Source organism: Aphidius gifuensis, linkage group LG2 (assembly GCF_014905175.1).
Source record: "Aphidius gifuensis isolate YNYX2018 linkage group LG2, ASM1490517v1, whole genome shotgun sequence".
Lineage (NCBI taxonomy): Eukaryota > Metazoa > Arthropoda > Insecta > Hymenoptera > Braconidae > Aphidius > Aphidius gifuensis.
The window spans coordinates 6,850,245-6,872,819 of record NC_057789.1 but is presented as its reverse complement, the minus strand read 5'-3'; the positions used below and the strand labels follow the sequence as shown (position 1 = coordinate 6,872,819).

Below are 22,575 nucleotides of genomic sequence, written 5' to 3'. Positions count from 1 at the left end.
AATACTGGTCACTGCGGGATTACTGAGATAAATTTATTCCAAAGAATTTCTTACAACACCAATGATATAACCCATGTTTTCCCAGTCTTTTATATACAACTTAATAATCTTTTTTGGTGATTTATACTAAACTTTATATCCCTCTCAATGAAATTTATATACGAAGAATAAAATAGTTTTATTTTATTTTATTTTTTTCTTGGGTGATTTTTAATAATAAAAATAGCTAACAGAGATAATAAATTATTTATATACTGTCTAAGATAATCAAACTGTGACTTTAAAATATCTAGCCATAAAATTTGTCATGGCTATTGTCATGTTTTATTATATCTAATTGAAGCCAATAAATATTACTCTTATGTTAAATATATTTTTAGTAATTTTCAAGTAAAGCAATTGACTGACAACTTTGATTGATAAAATATTCATTCAATTCTAAGTAGTTTCAATGTAATTGGTCATTGGTAAAGATATATAAGGTCAAGCACTATCTCTAACGATGTTCTAATTAAATATATTCTCAAGATGAGAAAGAGTTTGCTCGTTAAAAATTAAATGACATAATTTTTTTTTTTTGCCACAGATAAAATTAATTAATTACACGCTTAATTAAACGCAACTCACAAGTTCAAATGAATTGGTATTTCGACAAGAAAATACTTTAAAATGAAAATCAATTTAAAATAGATAAATTGATAAACTTACCCTCACTTTACTTGAAGATGAAAAATGGAAATTCAAGATTGATGTTGTCGTCTTCGTCGTCTTTTTGTCTCATTGAAATTCATATCACCTACAACAATAATTAGAAAATAAATTATGTATAATTAAAATGAAAAATACACTCATATATTACAGTAAATATTTTTTTCAATATTTAATTTAATATTAAAAGTATAAATTTAACTTGTAAATTTATCAATTTTTATTTTCATTCAAGGGGCAAATTTAGGGTAAAATTTTGAGCTTCATTCTAGAGCTAAATTTTCTACTTTGAGTCGACTTTTAGGGCTTTAATTTATTTTAATAATCAAGTATATATAAATTCATGTAAAAAATTAAATAAAAGTTGATACATATAATACCTGTGTCAAGGACGAGTGTGTGTACGCATGTATATGTCTTTTTGAATAATATGAGAAAGGCAATATGAGATAAGTGAAAAAAAAAATTAGCAAGAGAGAAAGTCTGTGGTTGACTATTGTAGCTCATATCCGTCGTCTCAGGTTCAGGTGTATGACCTCAATAATTTTTTTATTATTCAACACGACTGAGAGAAAACAAGTTGTTTTAAATTTCATTTTGATAAATACCATAAAATTTAAATATACATTTTAAAATAAAAAAAATTAAACAAGTATTTTATAAAAAAGCTCAATAATTACATACAACAATTAATTAAATTATTGATAGTTACTTGAATTAAATAAATAATATTGTATTTAACAACAAAAGCAACAAAACGACATGAAAAAAAAAAGCTCCACAATGGAAAATGCGGTGACAAAAGAAACACTCAAAAAACCAGTATTAAAAAAAAAAATATATCAAGATAAACTAGAGAATAGAGATCTAGTCCTCCTGATAAAAATAGACAAAAAAAAAAATAGATTTATCTGGAATACTCGTGTGTCGCCATCGTAACAATTTTATTCTAAAAAACATGAACTATGATGATATTTTCGCGCGCATATACAGAAGAGCAAAAAAAAAAAAAATACATAGATGAAAATAATAAGAGATAGTATGACTCCAAAAAATAGTAAGTTAACAAAAGAAAAAAATATATTGAGCTTTTGCTTTTCGGCTTTGTGTGTGTGAATTGTGTCATTGCTTCTCTCTCTTGTTGCGGTAAATGTGCAGAGTGCTTTTCTCTGATAGTTACACACAATCACAAATTTAAACACACAATCTAAAAGCTCCCACTCTCGTAAGTATGTATATTTGTGTCAACGTATAGTCAGACATTGAGACTCTGACTCTCATCTCATTCGTACTTGTGTAATTTATTATTTTGTCATTATAAAATATAAATATTAATAATAAAAAATAATTAAATATTATTAGTGTTATTAGTTTAAGATAATTTTTTAATGATATTTTGAAAATTTTATAATAATATTAATGTAATATATAATAATAATTGTGAATTGTGACCGATATGGGGCGCTGCACCCGGCCTGGATTAGGGTGTCAGTACCGCGTCCTCCGATCAATCGGTTCTCTAAAAACCACAATTAATAAATATTCCATAAATTAATGTGATATTGTGATTTATATAAATTTTTCATTAACAATTATTGTTTTATCATCATCATATATTTTATATAAACTGCTATTGTTTTGACAATTGCAAAATGGAAGGACAAAATTTATCTACTTTTCTTGTGAATCTCACAGTGGAACACTTATTACCAAGTCGAGGTATGAAAATAATAAATATAAATTTATTTTTTTTTTTAAATTCAAATACGCTTTTAATAACAATTATTGTTTCATTGTTAATAAATAATTATCAAATTAATTATCTCAAAAAAATATAAATAAATTTTCGAAAAAATGTTTGTTTTCAAATGACATAAACAATTCACTAGTGTTTTTTGTCTAATACAAATATTATAAATTTATTTTTATTTATTTTTAATAATAATAATAATATTTCATATATTATTTCTTGAAATTTTTTTTTTATTAACTAGTGTAGATATTTTTTTTTTAAATAAATAAAAAAAGCACATAAACTGAAAACCAAATTTTATGCGAAATCGATAGCGCGACACAGTGAATTTTCGTGGCCAATGTCATTTAAATATTTTTTGTCCCCATAAACAAAAAAAAAAAAAAAACCCATAAAAAATACAATTTATATTAAAATCGAAAAAAACAATTTAAAACTTTTGTGATAGATTGTGTATAAATAATAAACTAACAATGAAAAAAATTAAATAAATTTTCTTTCCCGTTGAGCCTATATATTTTTCAAACGACAATTTATTTGATAAATGTTGGTGTAATAAATAACCGGGAAAACATAATCTCATTTTTGGTCCAATATTCATACACGTACATAGCTACATAATGCATATTATATACCAACAATATACATACATACATTTATTACATTTAGAAGAAGAAGAAAAGCCTCAAGGTGGTAAAAAAAAAATAATAATAAAAAGTGTGGTTGGTTGGTTGTGAAAAGTGTAGATGGGGGTTGTTGGGGTGAAGATAAAGAAAGAGTAAAAAAACGCGACTAAAGAAGGTGATTCTAAAGAGGGTATGCCGTAGGGGATGTTGAATTTCATACACAAAATTGATGTATGGTCGACGACTTTTAATTTATCACCTAGATCAAAGTAGGAGGTAAATCGCTAGATCAAAATTAAATTTAACATTCAATTTTTATTTTATTAATTTTATTTATTTGTTATTTTTTTTTTCTTTATATTTTTTGCGCATCAAGTCTAAAAATTTCTTTATATTAGTGTGTGTACCATGCGCTTTCACCCTATAATGTTCATGTGATCGATGCGCCATACTGAAAGCACTGTGACTAGTTGAGTTGGCTGGTTCATTTCAGATATATATACATTTGTGTCTGTATGTTATTGCGTACTCGTTATAACACACTCTATCAATTATAATAATAATATTATTTTTATTATGTATTATGTATCACCAAGTTAAAAAATATTAAGTATTTCCTTCCTACTTAATAAAAATAAAAAGTAAAAAATATTATAGAGCAAGATTTATGTATATCTGATATCAACACAAGCATATTACTTTATGCAAAACGTGTTATATAGATTCCACTTTGACATACAGGTTTGTTGTCAATTAGCTTCTCAAAACGACTTTTAATACCCTCAGTCAGACAATGCACCCACTTCTGATTTTTTTTCCCCTTTTTTTTTTTTCGTCTTTGTGCAATGCCCTATTTTTTTTTTTTTTTAAATCACTTTCTTATTTTTTTTTTTTTATCTAAAAGGGGGCAACGACCACGATTTTTTTTACTTCCTATATTTTTATATATATTTTTTTTATAAAAATAAAATATAACACTTGATAACGTTGTCAAATTGGCTTCTAGATCAAAGTTGTGTCACGTTTTATTTTTATTTTGAAAATTTTGATACTTTACTCTTCAAAGCACACACAACATATACATAAAAATAATACTGTTAAATTTATTTTTTAATTCTTCAAAATATAAATCAAAAAAAAAATTAAAATAAAAATGATAAAGATGTACAAGTACTAGATAATTATAAACAAATATTTAGTATTTTATTTTTGTTTTATATCCTTGACAAGTATCCTGTATATGATGATGTAAAATTTGTTTGTTACAGATATAAAATAATGATAATGTTATAGCAAGATGAAGGATTGCAGAAAAATGTATATTATGGATGAGTAAATGTGCCAAGTTGAGAATAATATAGTGCATCAGCATCATATCAAACTCCCCATCTTGTTACCAGACTATAATGAGTTTCACTGTGAAACGATGAGAACATGCACAATAGCACTAGGATTAATTGACGAGGGTGAAACAGACTGCACGCAAGTATACACTTGGACTCAGCTAAAAGTTAAAGTTTGGTGGAAAAATCGACATTATTGGATTTGTCGAATATACCAAGTATAAACGACGTGAGTTTTAAAAAAAACAAAAATTTTCATTTAAATTATTTTGTTGATATATATCAGCTTTAAATATAAATATTCATGATAATTATATATATTAATAATTAAATATAAATAATGCATATAGTAATAATTAGAGTATACAGAGAGAATAGCCACTTTGTTGAATAATTATCACCTCTTCGTGTTTGATGGTAATTTGTTAGAAATATATATGTGTATATTCTCGACCCCATTATATCCTGTTATCATCAATTTATATATTTCAAAACTTGTCAATTTTATATACTTGAAATAAAACTAGAGTTTATCATCAATGGACACACATGTGCGTGTTAAAATGTCTTGAAAATTTTTCATATTATTTTTGTTTATTTTTTAAAAAACAATAATTAAGATTTATTATTTAAATTATTTTTCAGGTTGATGGGTATGTTAGATACAACGACAATTGACGCTCTTCGAGGGCGGCTAATATTTGCCCTCCTCATAATAAATAGTAGCTGTATTATATTAACAAAATCAGCAGCATTTCCAGATTGGACAGATTGTCCAGCAGTTTGTCGTTGTAAATGGACATCTGGTAAAAAATCAGCATTTTGTCCAGATGCTGGTTTAACATCATTACCAGCATCACTTGATCCAGATATGCAAGTACTTGATTTATCTGGTAATAAAATACCAGAATTACAATCAGAAATATTTAAACGTGCTGGTCTTGTTAATTTACAAAAAGTATTTTTACGTAATGCTGGTATATATGATATTAATTATGATGCATTTAAAGATATGCGTATATTAATTGAAGTTGATTTATCAGATAATCATTTATCAAAATTACAACAAAATACATTTCTTGGTAATGAAAGATTACGTGTACTTGTATTAAGTGGTAATCCACTTAAAATATTAATAAATCAACAATTTCCAACATTACAACATTTACGTACACTTGAATTACAACGTTGTGAATTAAAAGAAATTCATAGTCTTGCATTTATACGTATAAGTGATTTAGAAACATTGAGAATAGATAATAATCAATTGTCATATATTGAAGAAAAAACATTATCAACATTAACAAAATTAAAAACATTAACAATTGATGGTAATAAATGGACATGTGATTGTAGATTAAAAGGTTTTCGTAATTGGTTAATACCAAATAATATACCACGTAAAATATATTCAGTTAGTCAAGTATGTTCAGAACCACAACGTTTACAAGGACGTAATTGGGAAGATATTAAAATAACAGAATTTGCATGTTCACCAAATGTTAAATTAACATCAAATAAATTACAAGAAGATGTTAATGGTAATTTAAGTTTATCATGTTTAATAAGTGGTGAACCAGAACCAGAATTATCATGGCAATTTAATGGTGTACCACTTAATTTAACACGTAATGAACAAACAAATATACAACAACAACAACAACAACAACCACCTAGTACAATTATAACAAGTATTATAACAAGACCAATTATTATTGACAATGGATATGGTAATAAAATACCAGAAAGATGGAATAATATAACATTATATAATGTCAGTGAAATTGATGCTGGTGAATATTCTTGTAATGCTAAAAATATTGGTGGTTATGATAAAAAAGATATTAATATTGTTGTATCAAGAATATTTACAGCACCAACATTATCACAAACAGATAATTGGTTACTATGGTTAACACTTGCTGGTGGTGCTGGTGCAGCAATATGTGCATTTATAACAGCAGTATTAGTATCAATATGTTTATCAAATAGTAATCCACAAACAAATAAAAGAGAAAAAGTTAAACTTAAAAGTAGTTCAAGTTTTGGTGATCAAGAAAAAAAATTACTTGATTTATCAGTAACAACAACAACAACAACAACGACAACAACAACAAATGGTGGTGGTAATAATAGAAGTGGACAAGGTAGTCTTGCTGATACATCATATAGTCCAGGTGATCTTGAATTAGCTGAACATTCATCAATATGTGATGCAGCAACAGTTACCATTGAAAGATTACGTCCTGATTGTAGTTTATCATCAGTACGTGGTATTAATAATTGTCCAGTTGGTTTTCCACCACCACCACCAGAATTTACTGGTGGTGTTTTACCATTTGGTAATATATTTATATCTGTTGCAATGCCACAAGATAATGGCTATCCAGATTTACTTGATATTAATGTTATTGCACCACCAATTATAGATAAAATTGATGATTGTAATACAATTGTACCACCAAATTCAGTTATATCAAGTTATGCAACATTACCAAGAAGAACAATTAAAACTGAAGCTACTAGTTCTGGACATTATGATAATATGGGTCCTCGTGTTACTGCAACTGGTAGCTCAACATTTTCATTAACTGATGATCTTAGATTATCACCACCACCACCACCACGTAGTCTAATTAAACCACCCATAGAATTCGTTTCATTATAAAATAAAAAAAAATACAAATAAATAAATCAAATTTAAAAAAAAAAAAAAAAAATTACAAGAAAACATGAAATGATAATTTTTTTTCAGTCTGTCTGTCCATATATTCTAGTCTTTTTCGATAATCAAAAAATTGATCATACTGTTAATTAGCTTTGTATGAAAAAAAAAATTAAATATATATTATAAAAATTAAATAGAAAAAAATAAAAAAAAACTTTTGAAATATTATTCAAGTATGACGATTGACGAATGAATGAATGAATTAAAATTAATAATTATATATTAACGACGACCGAAATTCAAATTGACAAACAAAAAAAAATATATATATATATATAAATGATAACTTTTATTAGATATTAATTATAAAACTTATAATGGTAAAAAAAAAAAAAAATCATATTGTAAATATCTTCATGAACAATATATCTTTTTCTTCGTACTATCATATATATATTATTATTATTATTATTATCATTATTAGTAATAATAACAAAAAAAAAAAAAATCATTGTTAAGTCAGTATAAAAAATAAGTGAGAATAAAAAAAAATAAATTAAAGTAAAAAAAAAATATATATATATTATAAATGGAGACAAAGTGGAGGTGATTTTTGGATAAATATCGAAGCAATTTAAATTTAACGCTCATGAATTATTTACTGCTCCTGATGTATCACTAGTTTGTTAATGAAAAAACCTGTGTACATATTTGTTACATGACCCATATGATCAAAAAAAAAAAAAAAGAAAATAGCCATTAAACAGTAAATATTAATTACCCAACAAAAAAAAACGAAATGAAATAAATCAGAGATAAAAAAAATAACGCGTAGTTATTATTTAAATAACAAAAAAATAAATAAATAAATTCTATTTGCCAATAAATGTGGCAAACATAATTTAACAAAAAAAAAAAACATTAAGAACGTTAAATATCGGTATTTATTATGAACGCTTTGTCAATTAATAAAATGATTGAAATTTTAACTTAATTGTTTTTTTTCATATTGTTTCCTCATTTTTTTTAGTGTTCCGTAGGACACTTATGTTTTCACTTTTCGTGTGACTTTTTGTTATTTCGCGATAAAAATAAAAGTTATGAATCGAATTGGCTTCTATAAAGCCCATTAGGTTCCATTTTTTTTCCCAAAAGCAATAATCGTATTTATTTTCAATTTTTGGCCCTTATCAGTTGTGATAGTGCCATTTTTCTACAGGGCCCAATTTCAAATATTGACGGATCGGATCCGGCAATGATTCAATCGACGACGCTTCATTCAGACTCTACGACATTTTTGAAGTTTTTGGTCGTTTATTTTTTTATTAAACAAAATGTAGTGTCAGAATTTGTTTTGCAAGATTTTTTGAACCGCCGAACCGAATTAGTTGATGTTATATGAAATTTATGTTTTTTTTTTCCCAAAAGCAATCATCGTATTTATTTCAATTTTTGGCCCCATCAGTTGTGATAGTGCCATTTTTCTACAGGGCCCATTTCAATATTGACGGATCGGATCCGGCAATGATTCAATCGACGACGCTTCATCTGTAGACTCTCCGATATTTTTGAAGTTTTGGTCGTTTATTTTTTTTTATTAAACAAAATGTATGATTTAATTTTTTTGCAAGATAATTTTTTGAAACCGCCGAACCGATTTTAATAGTTGATGTTAAATTAAATTTATGTTTTTCTTCTTCAGCGTCTGCAATTATCATATTTATTTTCAATTTTTGGCCTTATTAGATTTATATTTCCATTTTTCGATAGGGCCCACTTCAAAAATATTGACGCATCGGATCCGGCAATGATTCAATCGACGACGCTTTATCTGTAGACTCTCCGATATTTTTTTGAAATTTTTCGGTCGTTTATTTTTTTTTTTATTAAACAACAGAAATAAACAACATTAGAAAATAAAACAAAACAAAAAAATAAGTCATTTATTTTACAACAAAATGAAAAAACGAATCAAACAACAAAAAAAAAAATAAAAAATCCTACGGAACACTTAGGGTGCACCTTGGGGGACTTGACTATATTTTTTTCTTTTCTTTTCATAATGATAATAATAATAATATTAATAATAATTTTTATATATTAATAAATCATTAAATAATTAAACAATAGTATATGATACAAATTTCATTACAAAGTATCAAAGTGTTGTTTTAGTTTTTTAAATTTCAATTAGTAATATTATCTTTATATAATTTTTTAAATATTTTTATTTTCACATTGTAATATTATTTCATTTCAAGCTAAATCAATGCATGAAATTATATATCAACATATTTTTTTTTCTCCATAATCATGATTCAAATTAAATGCGTTGGAATATTATTATCAGAATCACTTGATGTTTTTATTTGAGGATTAAACTTGAATGTTGATTGCCGTTTGTTGTTTGAGTAATCTAGAATAATGATAAATAATATATTGAATGATGTTTTAATAAATAGATAATATAACGAACCTCGAGGTGGAGAAATTAGAAAAGCCCAAGCTCCATCAATTTGAGTGTCACAATTGGTTAATCGATTTGATGTTTCTTTTCTGATGGGATATTTTTGATGGAGACCTATCCAAGGTCCATTGTTATCAATGCGTTGCTGAGAATCACCATCAAATCGATCTTAATAAAACAAACAAAATAAATGATTTATTATTAATCATTTTATTTTATTATTATATTGAATTTTATTAATTATTTTAATGGCTCACCTTGATAATTTAAATCAATAGTTTCTTCTTGATGAGCTTCAGCGTCTGATGAATCAATATCATTATTAACTGAATATATTTTTTCTAAATTATTAACAGCAGCCTGTCCAGATCTTCCAACACGAGGATATTGTACCAATCCAGCAACTCCATCTGGTCTTGCAAAACTGGGTGCTCTTCCTACTCGTGGCAGTGCCAACATTCCTGATGCTCGACGATCATTTGTTTTTTCACCACCTTAAATTAAAATTAAATTATCAAAATAAATCAAATTGATTATACATAAATAATTCATCAATTTTTTAAATAATATTTATGTAATTACCTGATAATTGACGGACCAAAGCCGAATGACGAAGATATGATCGCAATGTATCTTTAAAACCTTCAGCACCTACTATTTTTTTTTTTTTTTTTTTTCACACAATAATTAATTAATTATTTTATTAAAATAATTAAAATAAAAATATACAAAAATTTGCAATATATTTTTCACGGTTATTTAAAAATATTAAAGAATATTTTTTAGATTTTTCTTTAATTGAAAAAAAATATAGCGCAAATAAACGTAAATAAATTTTAAAAGCTTTGAAAAATTTTTAAAATAATTTTTTTAAACTTACAATTTAACGAGGTGAAAAGAAAAAAAATAATCACAGTGATAATTGGATAATCTTTCATTTCAAAATATTTAAAAAATCAACAATAATATTATTTAAAAGTTGTTGTTATTGATAAATAAATTTTATTGACAAATTAAAGATAAAATAAATAATTTTATGAAAGATGATGCTACTGTGTTGTTGGTGATTGCAATACTGGTAGGTAAAAACTTGCCGCCAAAGGTTTTTATACTATCTAAAGAAGAACCCCCTGAAGATTGCGCATCCCCATCTCTTTTTCATGGTCTATCCTGTCTTACTTCCACCCACCTGTGCGTGATAGTAACAGTTTCCAACCCCAATATCTTTTTTTTCTTTTTTTTCTCCCTCCAAACAATATATATTTTTCCTACCAAGCTTCAATTAATTCAGAAAATAGATGATAATAATAATGAAATAATAAAAAAAAAAGGAAAAAAACAATATGAAATAAAAATGAAAAATGAAATGAACAATATACAATGACAATAATAAAAAAATAAAAAAAATTTATATATGATACAAGATAAAATAATACGAGGATTTTTTATAATTTTTTTTTTTTTTTTTTTCTAAAATCCTGAATCCTTTATTATGGAAGACTCAATAAACTGTCAATATATACTTAGTAAAATCTTCTTATAAAAATTGCAATATATTTTTTTAATGAATATATATTTAGAATTTACAATTTAAAATTAAAAAAAAAAAAAACTCCATCTAATTTAATTTATGAATTTTAATAATAAATTTTTTTTCTTCTTTTACATTGTATTATCATCATCAAGAAAAAATATACATTCAGTCAGTCATTAATTCTTGTTGAAGAAAAATGTACTTATATTTTAAAAAAAAGATGAAAAATTATTTAAAAAAAAAATAATACAAGTAAAATTGTATTGCTGTCTGATAGATAACAATGATCATTGATAATAAAATTAAATTATTCATCAGTATATTATGTTTTTCATTGTCACTCATTTATAATAAAACGATAAAAAAAAAAAAAATATAGATATATTATGAACAGTCATGGGGGTAATGAATAGTTTAGTTTGATGAATTTTTGAAGGATACAACGACGACTTTATTATAAGTTAGTTGGGGGAAAAAGATAGTGAAAAAAAAATATCAAGTAATTTGCACGTAATATAAAAACAGAAGAAACATCAAGACGTCGTTTGCATGATGGTATGTAACATCAACTCAATCTATAGACAATTCATTTGAATAAAAAAGACACTCTCGTTTTTTACGTCACAAAAATTGCTAAACTAATTGAATCTTCGCTTCTATACTTTCATCAACCTGTTATTCATTGTTTCAAATTTCTTTTTTTTATCTACTCCCTTTGTTAATTTTCTTTCATTATTATTTTGCCAGCTTGTAAATTTATCATTGCAGGTAATCTCCCTCTTGTTTTCTCTAAAATACATATCAAAATTTAAAAATAAAAAAAAAACATTCAATTCTATATCCAATTAGCAAATTACACCCCCCGTTAAAATAATCAAAAATAATTTATATTCATGAAAGCTTAATTGAAAACACTCAGTCACAAACAAATTATTAATAAATCTTAAATGTTTTTTTTTTTCTTTAAATCTATTACCCTTTTCTGTATATTTATTAAATAATAATTTTTAATATTAATGACAGTAATTTGCATAAATAATTAAATTAACAAAACAAAATTATTGAATGAGAACAAAAAAAAAAAAAATTTATTCAATAAGACAAAAAAGAAAAAAAATTCTTTTAAAATATTTATAATTTTGTTATTTATTTATCAGCCATGAGATGTTTAACACTAAATTTAAACAATTCATTATTAATTTTTTTAAGTTTTTCAATTTCAGCATTAGCTTCAGCAAGTCTATTGGCACTGTCTTCATTGCCTCCATATCCAGCATTGTCCTCAAGATAATCATCAATATTTAAAAGATCATTATCATTTTTTTGTGATATAATTTCAATGATGTCATCATTATCATCTTCATTGACAATTCTGTGTAATGGTCGTATGACAATATTTGGTTGTAAATTTGTTGCACGAAAATTATCATAAGCTGGAGCAAAAAATGCTGATGTTATTGGACCTTTGTGTGTTATTGTTCTGATTGATTGACGACTTGGAATATCCCAAATATTAACAGTACCATCTTGTGATCCTGATAATAATGTTTGATTGTTAACAGATACAGAAAGATTTGTAACTTGATTTGTGTGACTTTTAAAATAAACACCACCATTTTTTTCATTTGGTACATGATGCTCAATGCCTCTTGGTGGTGAAGAAAGATTAATTTGTCGTATAACACCATCAACACAACCAACAAATAAATTTGTTTCAGTTAAATCTAATGCAACTGATGTTAATGGTACATCAAATACCAACACAAGTAATTGTCTACCAGTATGTGTTTCATAAATTCTTGCTGTACGATCAAGTGATACAGTTACTAGTCTTGATTTAGCACCAAAATTACCAACATAAATATCTTTAACTGGTAATGTATGATGTGAATGACTAAATACAGGTGATGATTGATCATGATTATTAATTATTTTCATAAGTGACCATACATAAACAAGACCATCATCACCACCACTAACAAGTGTTGATTTATCATCACTAAATTTTAAACATGTTACTGTTTGATAATGACGTCCAAGTGTTCTTAATAATTTACCAGTTGATGTTTGCCAAATAAATATTTTTTCAGCAACTGATGCTGCAATATAAGCACCATTTGATGTACATGATAATGCTGATATTTTACCAGGTGTTGTTAAACGTAAATTTGCAACTGGTGATTGACTATTTAATGGCCATATATGTAAACGTGATTTTGTTATATCAGCACCAATAAGATAACTATTATTTATTATTTGTAAACAATTATCACCAATTGCAGCAGCATTTTTATATACCATTAAACAAGAACCAGTTTGTGGATCCCATACTGCTGAACTCCATGTTTCTGCTCTACTGTCACTTGTTACAATAACTTCTTTGGCATTTGCCATTTTTAGATTTTTCAATAATTAATTTAAAATTTTATATTATTAATGTTTTTAAATATTTATTATGTCGACAAATATATTCAACCACATGTATTTCGTTTGTTGTTATTTTTTTTTAATAGGTTAGGTTGAAATTTTGAATTGTAAACTATAACTATTTGATTTTGTCGAGATGAGAAACTGTATATAAAATTTAGAAGGTTGTCACTTTTCATATTTGCTGGTAATAAATAAAAAAAACTCAGCAAATAATAAAAAATGAATTGTTTATTATAAAAAATTTGATAAACAAATTTTTTTAATTGATAAAAAATAAACAATTTATTAATTATTTATTTTATCAAAATTAACAGAAAAATAAAATCAATTATTTAGATATTTTACTTTTTGACAAGACGTTATTAGCATTAAAATTATTAATTATTTATTAATTGTTTTTTTTTTTATTTATTTAATTGTCAAAAAAAAATAAATAAATAAATAAAACAAAATTTGAAAATGCGCGCTTTTTAAGCAAAAATGGCGGCGGCTCGACTATCGGAGAAAGTTTGCAACTGATTTTTTTTTTTTTTTTTTCGTGGAAATAAAAATAATAATTATAATAATCAAAAAAAAAAAAAATATATTTACGATATATTTGCACATAAATACTCATTAAAATAACGAATATTATTAAAAAATTTATTATTTGACAAAATAAAATCAAATAAAATTATTGTAAAAGATAAAAACGTAAATAATGTGAGCAAACGACGCCGACAAAATCAGACAAAATCGAAGATCGGAGCTGCTCCAACAATACCCAAATATTTATTTTTCCTATTTTCATCAACATCAACAAGAAAACTTGACTCAAGTAAAAATAATAAAACAGATCAACGAATAAATAAAATAACAGTATCATTTGCTTGCGAAAAATATGAGAAATAAAAAAATAAATTTTCAGCTTATAAATTCGTCGGCCATTTTACGCGCAAATTATGTCGCACGAAAATTATTTAGAAAAAAAAAAAGCCATTTGATAATTAAATTAAATTAAAATAATAAGTATAAAAAGAAACAGTACCAGAAAAAGCAGGAAAAAGACTTCAATACATCTTGAAGTTTACATTTGTTTACAATTCACAATTTCACATTCACAAATTTATAAAAATATTTTGCCACAAAAAAAAAAGCGCGAGAGCACACACAACTGACCGTCCTTCGACATCTAACTCACTCACGGTACTGACGGCAACTCGATTGCCATTCGTCAACTCAACAGAGCTAAGCGATCACAGCGCTGGCGTGGTACAAACAATTACTACAATCGCCATTGTTTTTCTTTTTAATTTCACAGCGCCAAATTTTAAAAAAGTTTAATATTAAAATAAAGTAAAACAATGTATATTTTCAATTTTAATTTTCTATTTTTATTATGGATATGCAAATTTCATTAATGCAAATTAATTTTTATTTACAATTATTTAAAAAAAAAAAATTACAATAATAATTTAGAATTATTTTCTACAGAAAATTTATAATTATAATCAGCTTTATTTAATAATAATAATAATAATTTATTAATAACAATATTTTGCATAAATTATATTTGCATTAATATGCATTTTAATTTAATCAAATTAAATTGTAGATATATTTTTATTTGAGTCATTTTTCTTTTTTTTAATTTCTTCATACATTTGTGTAAATGCGTATATGCCACCAAAAGAATATACTGTTGCAATACACGCTAATGAGCCATTTAAACCAAGTCTTGATTTTTCTAATGTGCGTAAGATCCGGCTTTTTTCCATCTGTAACAAAAAATATTAATGAAAAAAATTGTTAAATTATATTTGACGCATGTAGTTTGTAGATTAAAAATACAATAATAATAGTAAATAATTAATTTATTTTATTATCACTTATAAAGTATTAATTAAGATTATATTTATTTATGAAATTAATTAATGAGATTAAAATTAATTAGTTCAAATTGATAATAAAACTTGTTGAAGAGTTACCTTGGAGCCAACAAACACAAGTGCATTTAGCTGCATATTATAAAGCCGCTCCATTATGAATACTCAAGTTTATTCAACTAATGAAATCTTTGGTTTGTTGCCTGTAACATAACAATAAATTAAAAATTAAAAAATATAAATATAATTTAGAGATATCTATTTCTACGTCATGGCACGTGTGTTTATTTTTATTGCAAAATAATGTGGCGCCATTTATTTTTAAATTGTCTCATTGACAAATTATGGTTGTTGTTGTTTATTTAGAAAAAATTTTAATCTTATTTTGCAACTATTATAAATAAAATTTTCTTTGACAACAAATGTAAATTCACTATTTTTTTTTTTAATAATAAATTGTTATTGTTTATTTTTGAGTTATAAATTATACGTCATTTAATTTAACACACTTGATATTTATTTTTTATATATAAAGACTATAAAAAGATAAAAATAAATATTGTTATGTAATTATTCAAATAAATGACATTTTTATTTAATTAAATTATCACTGATACTGCTCATTTTTTTTATTTTTTTAATGATAAATTTAACAGATAAAAATTAAATTTAAAATTTAAAAAAAATTGATAATTTAAATTATTATAAATATTAGCAAATTTATTCAATAAATTATTATTTTAACAACATCAATTTCTATTTTTTTTTTTCTATTTATATTTTTAATATTAAAATTTTATTTTTGTCACTCAAAAACTCAAGTAGAAAATCAATAACATAACCTAAAAAAAAAAAAAAAATCATAACTTGGTGTAGATAAAACTTGACAAAATAATAAATAATATACGCAAAAATTAGAAAAATTTAAAGCTCAATAATCCGAGTAAACGAGGAATATTTAAATACACTAATAATATGTTTTTTTTTTAATTAAAAATAAGATTAATCATACAAAAAACTCACGTTTTGTCACACACACCGAGGCAATCAAATGACACCCTTTTTTTTCTCTCTCTCTTGACTAGTTTTTATCTATAATCCGCCATCTCTGAATTTCTATAAAATCAACGAAATATTGTTCAAAGATGGCGACACCCAACGATTCAAAGGGGGGAAGTTGATGATGACGAATACCACCTTTAATTTTCATGTAAACATGGGCAAACTGACAGCAACACACACATGCAAACACATTTTATTTTTTAATAAATATAAACACACACAGTCATAATAATTATATTTGATTACAATTTGATGAAAAGACGCCCGGCTTAATCATGGCATAAAATTTTGATAATAAATGTATGATACTTTTATCAGTAATAATATATTAAGTTTATTAAATAATTGTTATAAATAATAAGTGGTTTGTTTTTGTGTATTTTTTTTTTTGATATTATATCAATGATTGGTGACTTGGCATCGTGATTGGCACTGGGCGCGTCTCGCGTCGTCCATAACTGTTCATTTGATTAAATAATCAAAAAAAAAAAAAATATTTATGTTAACCACAAAATGTAAATTTTATATTATATAAAAAAATAATAGTTTGTATTATTTTATATTGTAGGAATTAATTTTAGATTTGAGTAAAGAAAATATTGTTTTTTATCAAAAAACTATTTGGAGTAAAAAATGGCCCTGCCAGGAAATTACAAACAAGTTGCACTTTCTGCATCTAGTATGATGTCCTCAAGTCGTAAGTTGATCTTGGATTAATTAGCAAATAATTATTTAAAAAATGAATAAGGTAATTCAACTATTGTTTATATTTTTAGCACGTATGAGATCATCTGGTGGTAGTGGAGGTGGATCTGGATCAAATAAAGATGCTGGTAGTCCATTTATACAAACTCCACATGGACATCCTGGTTTTACACCTCAAAAAGCTGGTAAAAATTCACCAGCTGATTCAAGATTACCAAAACCTCCAAAAGCACCAGAAAAACCATTGATGCCATACATGAGATACAGTAGAAAAGTTTGGGATCAAGTTAAAGCACAAAATCCAGAATTAAAATTATGGGAAATTGGTAAAATAATTGGACAAATGTGGAGAGATTTACCAGATGAAGATAAAACTGATTTTATTGAAGAATATGATAGTGAAAAAGTTGAATATGAAAAAGCTTTAAAAGCTTATCATAATTCACCAGCATATTTAACATATATTGCTGCTAAAAATCGTGGTAAATCAGCATTATGTGTTGCACAACAAAATAATGATGAACGTGAAACACATGATAGATCATCGAGTAGTAGTAAAAATCAAGCTGCTCAAGATAGAAGAATCGATATACTTCCAGCTGAAGATGATGATGATCAAGATGATGGTTATTCAGTAAAACATGTTGCTTATTCACGTTATTCACGTAATCATCGTCTTATTAATGAAATATTTAGTGATACAGTTGTACCAGATGTACGTTCTGTTGTTACAACACAAAGAATGCAAGTACTTCGTCGTCAAGTACAATCACTTACAATGCATCAAAAAAAACTAGAAGCTGAATTACAGCTAATTGAAGAAAAATTTGAGGCAAAAAAACGTAAATTTATTGAAACAAGTGAAGTATTTCAAGAGGAATTAAAAAAACATTGTAAACCAGCAGTAGATGAGGATGCTTTTACTAAAATGGTAGAACGTCAATATGATCTTTTAAGACGTGACAAACTTAAAGGCACAGATGATGGTCGTTCAGATGGAGCTGTATCAAATGAATCAACACCAAATTCAACTCCAACACCAACACCAGCAACAGTTAATGAAGAAGCAACTGCTGAAATGAACGAAGCTGAAGCAGCTGAAACACAAAAAAAAGCCATGGAAGCTGAAAAATTAATTGAATCAAAAAAAGGTAGTCCATCACCACCGTACGTTGAAGCAAAGTCTGTTTCACCAGTACCAACAACAAATGGTTCTCAAGCTATTCCACCAACATTATATCCAGCGACAGTTAGTCCAGTACATCAAGTACAACAACCAATGCCACCTCAGCTACAACCACAGATACAATCACAAGTATCACCACCAATGGCACCACAAATACCACCACAGATGCCTCCACAACAGCATCAACAACAAATGCCAATTATTTCTCCACATCAAGCACCTATTATTCAACAACAACAACAACAACAACAACAACCACCGCAACCTCTCCCACAACAACAGCAGCAGCATCAAGTGCCACAGGCTCCTCCTTCTTTACCTCCACATGTTCAATTACCACCACATCAACATCCACAGCAGCAACAACAGCAGCAACGTGATACACAAAGAGAAAGAGAACATCAACAGCAACGTGAACAACAACGTGATCATCAACAGCATCAAGCACAAGTGCCACCATCTCAGTCTATTCAGCCACCACCTCCACAACAACAACAACAACATCAACAAGCAATGGCCCAACATCAATCGTCATTGCAACAAGCTCAGCCATTACATCAGCAAGGACCTCCTCCTGGCCACCAGCCAGTTCTTCCTCAACATCAACAAATTTTACATCAACATCAGCAAAGCCCTCCTGGTCAACAAAGTCATCAGCAAGGACCTCCACCACCACATCAGCAATCTTTGCAACATCAACAACAAGCTCAACAGGCTCAACACCAAATTCCTCCTCAGCATCAACAATCAATGCCAGGACATCAACAAGGACCACTTGGGCATCAACAACCATTACCGGGTCATCAACAGCCACCACTAGGCCATCAACAATCTCCTGGACATCAACAGCCACCTCCAGGACATCAACAACCACCTCCAGGTCATCAACAACCACCTGGACATCAACAAGCTCCATCAAGTCATCAAGGACCACCATCTGGTCATCAAGGGCCACCATCTGGTCACCAAGGACCACCTTCTGGACATCAAGGTCCACCCTCTGTTCATCAACAATCTCCATCAAGTCATCCAGGCCAACAACAACCTCCACCATCACCCCAACATCCACAACAACATCATCATCAACCACCACCACCGCCACAACAACAGCATCAAGTTACTTCAGCATCAGGTGCACCAAGTGCTCCTCCAACTCCTCCAGCTTTATCACCAGCTCCACCAATGCAACAGCATAATCCTCATCAAGGTCCATTACCAGGAATGATGTCAAATCATCAATCAATGCCACCTCATCAAGGTAATCAACCACAAATGCCACCCGTACAAGGTCCAGGTGGACCACATGGACCACCACCAATGATACCAGGTGGACAAGGTGGTTATCCTCAACAATATCAACCACAACCACCACCAAGTAGCCAAGGACAAGCACAAAATGTACCACTAGCACCAAGACCACCTCATCCATCATATGGTTATGGTCAACAACAAGCTTATCATCAACCTTATCCTCAACCATATTCACATCCATACTATCATCAACCCAATATGTATCCACAATATGCTCCACATATGGGACGTTCACATGGACATGGTCCACATGGATCACATTCTCCACACAGTCCTCATCATAGTCCATATCATCCACAATCACCTCATTCAGTTGATAATAATCCTGGAAGTAATGCTGGACAACCTGGACCAAATCCAGAAGGTGGAAATCCAGTTTATTCACCAGCACCAATACATGATCCAGAACGACCACCATCTGACAATAATCCAGATGGACAAGATTGTCCAAAACCAGGATCATCTTAAATTTTCTAAAAGTCTTCGTAAAAATTTTGTAACAACTACGATGGGATAATTTGTTGATTTAATCTAATAATACAAATTTAATACTATATAACTTTTGTTTTAGATATAATACAATTCTTTTCTCATTCTATGTTTTTATGTTTTAATTATATTATAATTTCATTAATAGATTTTCATTTTTTCTTAAATTCTTCTTAATTAAAAAAAAAAAAAACAAATAAATAAATCATGTAGGCATTTATGTGGATCTCCATTGAAATAATGTCGTACATTATTATCCTATTCTTAAAGTTATAACTATTACGATTATATATTAATATAATTCATGGTTTTTTTTTTTTTTTCTTTTGCAAATATACATAAAAAATTAATTGTGTTTTTAGTTTATTATTTTACCAAAAATATACATCCAGTTTTTTTTTTTAAATTATTTTTTAAAGTTCATATTTCAAAGCTTAAAAAATATTCGGAATAATTTTTAAAACATATTTTATTTTATTATTTTTATTAATCACGAAATTTCATTATTATATACATGATGTTTTATGAAAATGGTAACTGAAGACATTTCAAATGATCATCATGAAGAATCATTTAGTTTAAATTTCGCCTTAATAATAAAAAATTAATTTGTTTTCATCTAAAGTATAAAAAAAAAATGAAAAAAAAAAAACAAAATATCATAAAGAAATGATTTAAAAAAATAATGTTGATTGAATAAATAAATTTCAACTGATTTTTCATCATGATAAATATTTTATTTTTATTTGAGAAAATTTAAAAAAAAAAAAAAATAATTAATTTATTAGCCTCATTACTTGACATTTTTCATCTGCCAAAGACCATCATTGAGATAATGGCAATTTTCTATACCGACTCCTTTATTAATTTTAGCTCTGAAAAATAAAACAAAATAATAAAATCCATCAGCACAAATTGTCATTGGAAATTTAATATTTTTTTTAGACTTACATATCATCTGTTGAAAGTGTTGTTAGACCAACTGCTAGCGCATGTTGTTTTCCTTCAGCCATAACAGCCTTTTATTTTAATTCAAAGTCAAGAAAAACATCTACTCTAATTTTAATAATAAAAAAATAGAAAATATAACAATAAAGTAGAGTTATTGAAAATAAATATGACAAACAAAATATTTACTTTGTTATATTTTTAAAGCTGTACAAATAGTGTGATTATTTTGGTTGTCATATTTATTTTAAATAACTCTACAATTATTTATGATTAATTAAAAAGGATACAACAACAGTTCCTTTTTCAACTGGACTCATTTTAGCACCTGGTGATGTTAATCCTGGACACATAATATTTGCACCACTCAAAACAAATCTAATAGCACCTTTATCTACTTGTTCAACTGGCAAAAAAAATGGAACTAAAAAACAAAATTTAAATTATTAACACCTTGTCTTGTTATTGAATAAAATAATTTAAAATATATTTTTTTACATTTGTGGAGTAATCTCAATGTTGGCATCCATTTTCCATCTCTATGTCGAAAAAATAATTGATCACCAGCTGAATTTACCATTATTTCTATGTGATCATGACTGAAAATGAACAATTTTTTTTTTTTTATTAATAAATAAGATAGAGTTGATAAATTAATTGATAAATTAATTATTTTTTTACCACTTGACTAGACGAAAAGCATCTTTCTTTGGGACAATCTGATCAATATGTGTCTCAAGATGAGGATAAAGTTCCAAAAGTCTCAATCTAATACCTTTTTGAACTGAAGATTTTAGCTGTTGAACTCCAGAAACACTTTCTTTTTCATCAAATCTATATAAAATAATTGAAACATTATTTTTTAAAATACAACTATAATTTTCAAGTATTTTAAATTTTTTCATTCAAAAATATAAACAAATATAAAGCTCATAAATTATGATGTGACATATTCAACATAAAAAAGCTTAGCTTAATAATTAAATATTAATTAATTTTTCTTACTTTTTAAACATCTTTCTAACTAGTTAATCTTTAGATTAATCAAAATCACAGCTCAATAGGCACAATAATTAATAAAAATATTAAATTTATTGTAAATTTGTTTTTAAAAAAAGAAAACACCTTTTGAAAACTAATCAAAGGTTATGTGTGTGATGTGTGTGTGTAAGTGTATGTGTGTATTCATCAATTTTGACAATTAAGTATGTGTGCGGTGATACCACGGGGCCATTTTCCCCACTGTTTCTCCACTTGAAATTGACAAAAACTACTAGAGTCAAAATGAGTCAAAAAAAAAAATATATACCTCGAAAGTTCGAAATATCCAAAATTCAAACCAATCGTTTATTATCTTTTGTTTTACCCAATTACTCGAGTATTTTTAAAATGCTACGAATTTCTCCATGTTTTTTCAAAGTGAGCCTATTCCGGAATAATCCGGAGCCATTTCGAAATACTCTGGAGAAAATCGAAATAA

At 26.8% G+C, this 22,575-nt stretch overlaps 6 protein-coding genes and 1 long non-coding RNA gene across 7 annotated transcripts in view; 2 read left to right on the top strand and 5 right to left on the bottom strand.

Moving 5' to 3' along the window:
* The window catches only part of LOC122848786 (NADH dehydrogenase [ubiquinone] 1 alpha subcomplex subunit 10, mitochondrial), a 77,937-nt gene extending 63,218 nt beyond the window's left edge, over positions 1 to 14,719 (bottom strand). Inside the window, exons 1-2 of the mRNA XM_044147098.1 lie at positions 14,557 to 14,719; positions 709 to 796 (exon numbers count right to left, since the gene is read on the bottom strand). The gene's annotated coding sequence lies outside the window, so the exon portion shown is untranslated. The remainder of the gene's footprint in view (positions 1 to 708; positions 797 to 14,556) is intronic.
* Positions 1,773 to 8,087, top strand: LOC122848782 (leucine-rich repeat, immunoglobulin-like domain and transmembrane domain-containing protein 3). Its single transcript, XM_044147091.1, has 3 exons — positions 1,773 to 2,427; positions 4,356 to 4,659; positions 5,076 to 8,087. The coding sequence occupies exon 3, from the start codon at positions 5,080 to 5,082 to the stop codon at positions 7,096 to 7,098; it is 2,019 nt and encodes a 672-aa protein (XP_044003026.1). The 5' UTR covers positions 1,773 to 2,427; positions 4,356 to 4,659; positions 5,076 to 5,079; the 3' UTR covers positions 7,099 to 8,087.
* LOC122848789 lies at positions 9,313 to 10,641 on the bottom strand. The gene is made up of 5 exons (XM_044147102.1): positions 10,446 to 10,641; positions 10,148 to 10,219; positions 9,823 to 10,059; positions 9,575 to 9,733; positions 9,313 to 9,514 (listed from the first exon to the last, which is right to left on the bottom strand). Exons 1-5 carry the CDS (start codon positions 10,501 to 10,503, stop codon positions 9,417 to 9,419), a joined length of 624 nt encoding a protein of 207 aa, XP_044003037.1. The 5' UTR covers positions 10,504 to 10,641; the 3' UTR covers positions 9,313 to 9,416.
* On the bottom strand, positions 12,242 to 13,623 carry LOC122848785 (WD repeat-containing protein 18). The gene has a single exon (XM_044147095.1). It carries the CDS (start codon positions 13,491 to 13,493, stop codon positions 12,246 to 12,248), a length of 1,248 nt encoding a protein of 415 aa, XP_044003030.1. The 5' UTR covers positions 13,494 to 13,623; the 3' UTR covers positions 12,242 to 12,245.
* Positions 14,720 to 15,006: 287 nt separating the features above from the next.
* On the bottom strand, positions 15,007 to 16,507 carry LOC122848778. Its single transcript, XR_006373484.1, has 3 exons — positions 16,418 to 16,507; positions 15,497 to 15,597; positions 15,007 to 15,286 (listed from the first exon to the last, which is right to left on the bottom strand). It is a non-coding gene; the product is annotated as an uncharacterized LOC122848778 (long non-coding RNA).
* Positions 16,508 to 16,637: 130 nt separating this feature from the next.
* On the top strand, positions 16,638 to 20,256 carry LOC122848776 (extensin). The gene is made up of 3 exons (XM_044147073.1): positions 16,638 to 16,756; positions 17,025 to 17,153; positions 17,233 to 20,256. Exons 2-3 carry the CDS (start codon positions 17,090 to 17,092, stop codon positions 20,124 to 20,126), a joined length of 2,958 nt encoding a protein of 985 aa, XP_044003008.1. The 5' UTR covers positions 16,638 to 16,756; positions 17,025 to 17,089; the 3' UTR covers positions 20,127 to 20,256.
* A 611-nt stretch (positions 20,257 to 20,867) lies between these two features.
* Positions 20,868 to 22,334, bottom strand: LOC122848777 (malignant T-cell-amplified sequence 1 homolog). The gene is made up of 6 exons (XM_044147074.1): positions 22,101 to 22,334; positions 21,777 to 21,929; positions 21,594 to 21,694; positions 21,386 to 21,519; positions 21,099 to 21,166; positions 20,868 to 21,022 (listed from the first exon to the last, which is right to left on the bottom strand). The coding sequence occupies exons 1-6, from the start codon at positions 22,109 to 22,111 to the stop codon at positions 20,941 to 20,943; spliced, it is 549 nt and encodes a 182-aa protein (XP_044003009.1). The 5' UTR covers positions 22,112 to 22,334; the 3' UTR covers positions 20,868 to 20,940.
* Positions 22,335 to 22,575: the final 241 nt, after the last annotated feature.

Excerpts from the sequence above, each read along its gene's own strand:
- LOC122848782 (XM_044147091.1), top strand. The coding sequence starts at position 5,080 with ATGGGTATGTTAGATACAACGACAATTGACGCTCTTCGAGGGCGGCTA.
- LOC122848789 (XM_044147102.1), bottom strand. The coding sequence starts at position 10,503 with ATGAAAGATTATCCAATTATCACTGTGATTATTTTTTTTCTTTTCACC. Across the intron at positions 10,060-10,147 it reads TTTGGTCCGTCAATTATCAG|GTGGTGAAAAAACAAATGAT; the intron begins GTAATTACATAA and ends TTTTAATTTAAG. Across the intron at positions 9,515-9,574 it reads TCTAATTTCTCCACCTCGAG|ATTACTCAAACAACAAACGG; the intron begins GTTCGTTATATT and ends TCATTATTCTAG.
- LOC122848785 (XM_044147095.1), bottom strand. The coding sequence starts at position 13,493 with ATGGCAAATGCCAAAGAAGTTATTGTAACAAGTGACAGTAGAGCAGAA.
- LOC122848776 (XM_044147073.1), top strand. The coding sequence starts at position 17,090 with ATGGCCCTGCCAGGAAATTACAAACAAGTTGCACTTTCTGCATCTAGT. Across the intron at positions 17,154-17,232 it reads TAGTATGATGTCCTCAAGTC|CACGTATGAGATCATCTGGT; the intron begins GTAAGTTGATCT and ends TTATATTTTTAG.
- LOC122848777 (XM_044147074.1), bottom strand. Across the intron at positions 21,695-21,776 it reads GCTTTTCGTCTAGTCAAGTG|TCATGATCACATAGAAATAA; the intron begins GTAAAAAAATAA and ends GTTCATTTTCAG. Across the intron at positions 21,023-21,098 it reads ACACTTTCAACAGATGATAT|AGCTAAAATTAATAAAGGAG; the intron begins GTAAGTCTAAAA and ends TTTATTTTTCAG.